We start from the raw sequence: 4,232 nt of genomic DNA on the forward strand, positions 1-4,232 counted from the left end.
CACACACTACACACACACACCACACACACACACACACACGCACACACGCACACTCACACACACACACACACACAAACACACACACACACACGAATACTCAATTGACACACGTACACTCAATCAACACACAGGCCATATCAGTAGCTCACCGCTTTCCAAACGCAGCACGACCGGAAATGTGGTTCAGGGCAAAGTTGACCGACTGCAAAGGGGCACCGTTATCAGTTGTCAGAGTTATATGTCGGATTGTCGGATTTATATGTCGGATATCAGGTCGTATTTATTGGTAACAGACGCAAGTATGACAGCCCTGCCTATCGGATGGCAGGTGTATTGGTGCGTAGTTTGTCTGGTTTTGAGGTGTCAGACGCTATCGTACGACAGTAGACTAACTTGTGGACTGTGCATTGATATGACCAACGTATCTGCCGATCTAGACAAAACGTTAACCGTTATTAACGGTCATATCGGTCCTATCGGTCCGTCTGAAATAAACTGGTGCATGCGAACAGTGGTTCAATGAAGTGTCCTGGTTTCAAATATGGACTGGAGGCCTCTGTGATAACTTGAAAAAAGGGACTGTCCTGTCCTGTCCAAATATTCTTGCTCGGAGGTGCATGGTACTAATGACGTCGAGGGTATAGTTAATATGACAACGCACATCAGTATCGGTCGTACACTGTACTACAGCAGTGGATAATAGTCCGCATGGGCTAAGACGGTGTAGAAGCGTGTACAGACAGTGGAATGCAATACCACTTGCGTTCAAGCTTATGTACGCAAGTATAAACATTCGCAATAACACTGTAAGCATTAATACGCCTTCGTGCAGACATATACAAGCATATGCAAGAACCTCTGCAAAGAGTAGGACAAATTGCATAAGTACCTCATCAGTGCACACGAGCCCAGGGTACAATCACGGTGTCTATTGTGTGTGATCGCATGTATGGTCTGTGTAATGCTTCTGCCCCTGGACCAATACATTACCATCCAAACCTTCACATACATTTACTGTTATATACACTATCATCCATCTACTATTGCATCGTCATCCACGTACCTATACACACATCTACCATTGCATACATTACCATACATCTACAGTTACATACACTATCATCCATCTACTATTGCATCGTCATCTACGTACCTATACACACATCTACCATTACATACTTTACCATCCATCTACTTTCAAATACATCTACTGTTACATACACTATCATCCCTCTACTATTACATTAGCTTTTACGTACCTATACACACATCTACCACTACATACATTCCCATCCATCTACCTTCACATACATCTACTGTTATATACACTATCATCCATCTACTATTGCATCGTCATCTACGTACCTATACACACATCTACCACTACATACATTACCATCCATCTACCTTCACATACATCTACTGTTACACACACTATCATCCATTTACTATTACATTAGCATCTACGTACCTATACACACATCTACCACTACATATATTACCATTCATCTACCTTCACATACATCTACTGTTACATACACTATCTTCCATCTACTATTACATTAGCATCTACGTACCTATACACACATCTACCATTACATACATTACCATCCATCTACCTTCACATACATCTACTGTTACATACACTATCATCCTATCTACTATTACATTAGCATTTACGTACCTATACACACATCTACCATTACATGCATTACCATCCATCTACCAAACTAAATATAACCCTAAAACCCAAATACATCCAGATGCCCTAGACTGCCCGTCTCTCTGCTTCGCCCGCCTGACCCTACTTGGGTAACCCCACATACAGTGTAGGGTTTAAAGTTTTGTAGGTATACCTGTTTAATCAGTGCACTCGAGCCTGTGGTACAGTCGAGACGTGTCAGCGCAACCATGTCCATGATAGTCGCAATGCCCCGGCCCTCTCGACCCACCAGTTGGGCAAGGGCTGAATGATACTCTACCTGAACAGGCACAAAAGGGACCAAGGCGTGAGAGCGAGAGAGAGCGAGGAGAACACTCTGGATATACAGTAATCATAGTTAGGCATAGATCGTCATAGTCGATCATAGGTAATCTTAGGTAATCGTAGGTAATCGTAGGTAATTATAGGTAATCATATTTATTCATAGTTAATCATAGTTAATCATAGTCAATCATAGTTAGCCATAGCTAATCATAGCCAATCGTAGTCAATCATAGTTAGTCATTGTTAGTCATAGTTAATCATATTCAATCATAGTCAATCGTAGTCAATCGTAGTCAATCATAGTTAGTTATAGTCAGTCATAATTAATCATAGTTAGTCATAGTCAATCATAGTTAGTCATAGTTAGGTATAGTTAATCATATTCAATCATAGTCAATCATAGTTAGTCATATTTAGTCATAGTTAGTCATAGTTATTTATAGTTAATCATATTCGATCATAGACAATTATAGTTAGTCATAGTTAGTCATGGTGATTCATAGTCAATCAAAGTTAATCATAGTTGGTTATAGTCAATCATACTCGATCATGGTTAGTTATAGTTAATCATATTCAATCATAGTTAATCAATCATAGTTGAGCGAGGGTGTGTCCTATTAAGTAGCCACTGAGAGGAACAAGGCATTGAATGCCTACGACATATAGCCCCAGTATAAGAGCATGTATCAACCCCAACCACAGGTGCGAACAAAACCCAGGCACACAAAACTTCGCGCATACAATACAACTCCAGGACTAAAATACTGGACTCTGATTGGCCGAATGTGAAAATGATACACTCGGATCTGGACGCATTGGGGCTGGTAGAGTCATGTACAAACAGACGGCTGTGGGGTCAGCCGTTGTCAAAGTGTGTTTGCATGCCACGTGTGGTGAGACCGAGCTGTTCTTCTTAACGGTCTAAGTGTGCATGCTGTTCTTGTTATTGGTCTAAGTGTGAGCATATCTCACTCGGAAGAAGATGAGAGGCCCAGAGCTGCTGTTCCGGACAGCCTAGGCAATAATGTATGAGTATGAGAGCCTAGGCAATGGTGTATGTGTATGCAATAGTGTATGTGTATGCAATGGTGTATGTGTATGCAATGGTGTATGTGTATGCAATGGTGTATGTGTATGCAATGGTGTATGTGTATGCAATGATGTATGAGTATGCAATGTTGTATGTGTATGCAATGCTGTATGTGGATGTGGATGTCACCTCCATTCGGTGCTCGTTCACATAAGCTCCCACTACAGTCAAATCCCTCCTTAACACACACACACAGAGAGAGAGAGACACACACACACACTCACTCACACAAACACAGAGAGACACACAGACCCAGACCCAGACACACCCACACCCACACACGCGCGTACACACAAGTGCTGAGCGTATTGCCCACAGTGGTGTGTGCTGGTTGTTACCTCGCTGCTGGCGTTGGACTTGTCTCCCAGTTTATCCTTGAGTCGTTGTATTTTGAATCCGACATTCTTCTCTCCGCTTGGGGTCCATCGCGGCACCATAAAGCATGAAAGGGCTGTGTAGCGTGTACCGGTATTCGTATTAGTGCCTTCTGGTATTCGAATTAATGCGTACTGATATTCGTATGAGTGCGTACCGGTATCCGTGTTAGTGCGTACCGGTATTCGTATTAGTGCGTACCGGTATTCGTACTAGTGCGTACCGGTATTCGTATTAGTGCGTACCGGTATTCGTATTAGTGCGTACCGGTATTCGTATCAGTGTGTACCGGTATTCGTATCAGTGTGTACCGGTATTCGTATTAGTGCGTTCCGGTATTCGTATCAGTGCGTACCGGTATTTGTATCAGTGCGTACCGGTATTCGTAAAAGTACGTACCGGTATTCGTATTAGTGCGTACCGGTATTGGTTTCGGTGTGCACCTGTATGCACGCTTCACAGGGCTATTGTCCACTTGTCCAGGTGAGAATCATTGCACGTTCTAAAAATAGATTGATGCACGTGTCCACCTTATCTGTGAACGCTACTAGTAGTGATTGATTGGTGCAGAGTTAAATAAAGAAACTCAGCGACGAAACTCACTCCTTCTGAATTACTATGAATGGACTAAGGAATCGTTTATACCCTCTACACCAATCAAACTTATGGGACAATTGAGCATGTTATCAAATTCATGCATGTTTCATCCTAGATCCGTCATATATACGTCTCGAAAGGTAACTATTCATCCTTGGTAACGTGGTTTCGAATGATGCAAGA

The 4,232-nt window shown here is 42.3% G+C and overlaps 1 protein-coding gene across 1 annotated transcript; it reads right to left on the reverse strand.

The window, feature by feature from the left end:
* Nucleotides 1-1,757: 1,757 nt before the first annotated feature.
* Nucleotides 1,758-3,408, reverse strand: SARC_13101 (hypothetical protein; the record flags this gene model as incomplete). Its single annotated transcript, XM_014292775.1, has 2 exons — nt 1,758-1,982; nt 3,372-3,408. Coding segments are annotated over 2 exons (262 nt in total), but the record flags the coding sequence as incomplete, so codon positions are not given.
* Between the last annotated feature and the right edge of the window lie 824 nt (nt 3,409-4,232).

The sequence above is a fragment of the Sphaeroforma arctica genome, assembly GCF_001186125.1.
Source record: "Sphaeroforma arctica JP610 unplaced genomic scaffold supercont1.2899, whole genome shotgun sequence".
Taxonomy (NCBI): Eukaryota; class Ichthyosporea; order Ichthyophonida; genus Sphaeroforma; species Sphaeroforma arctica.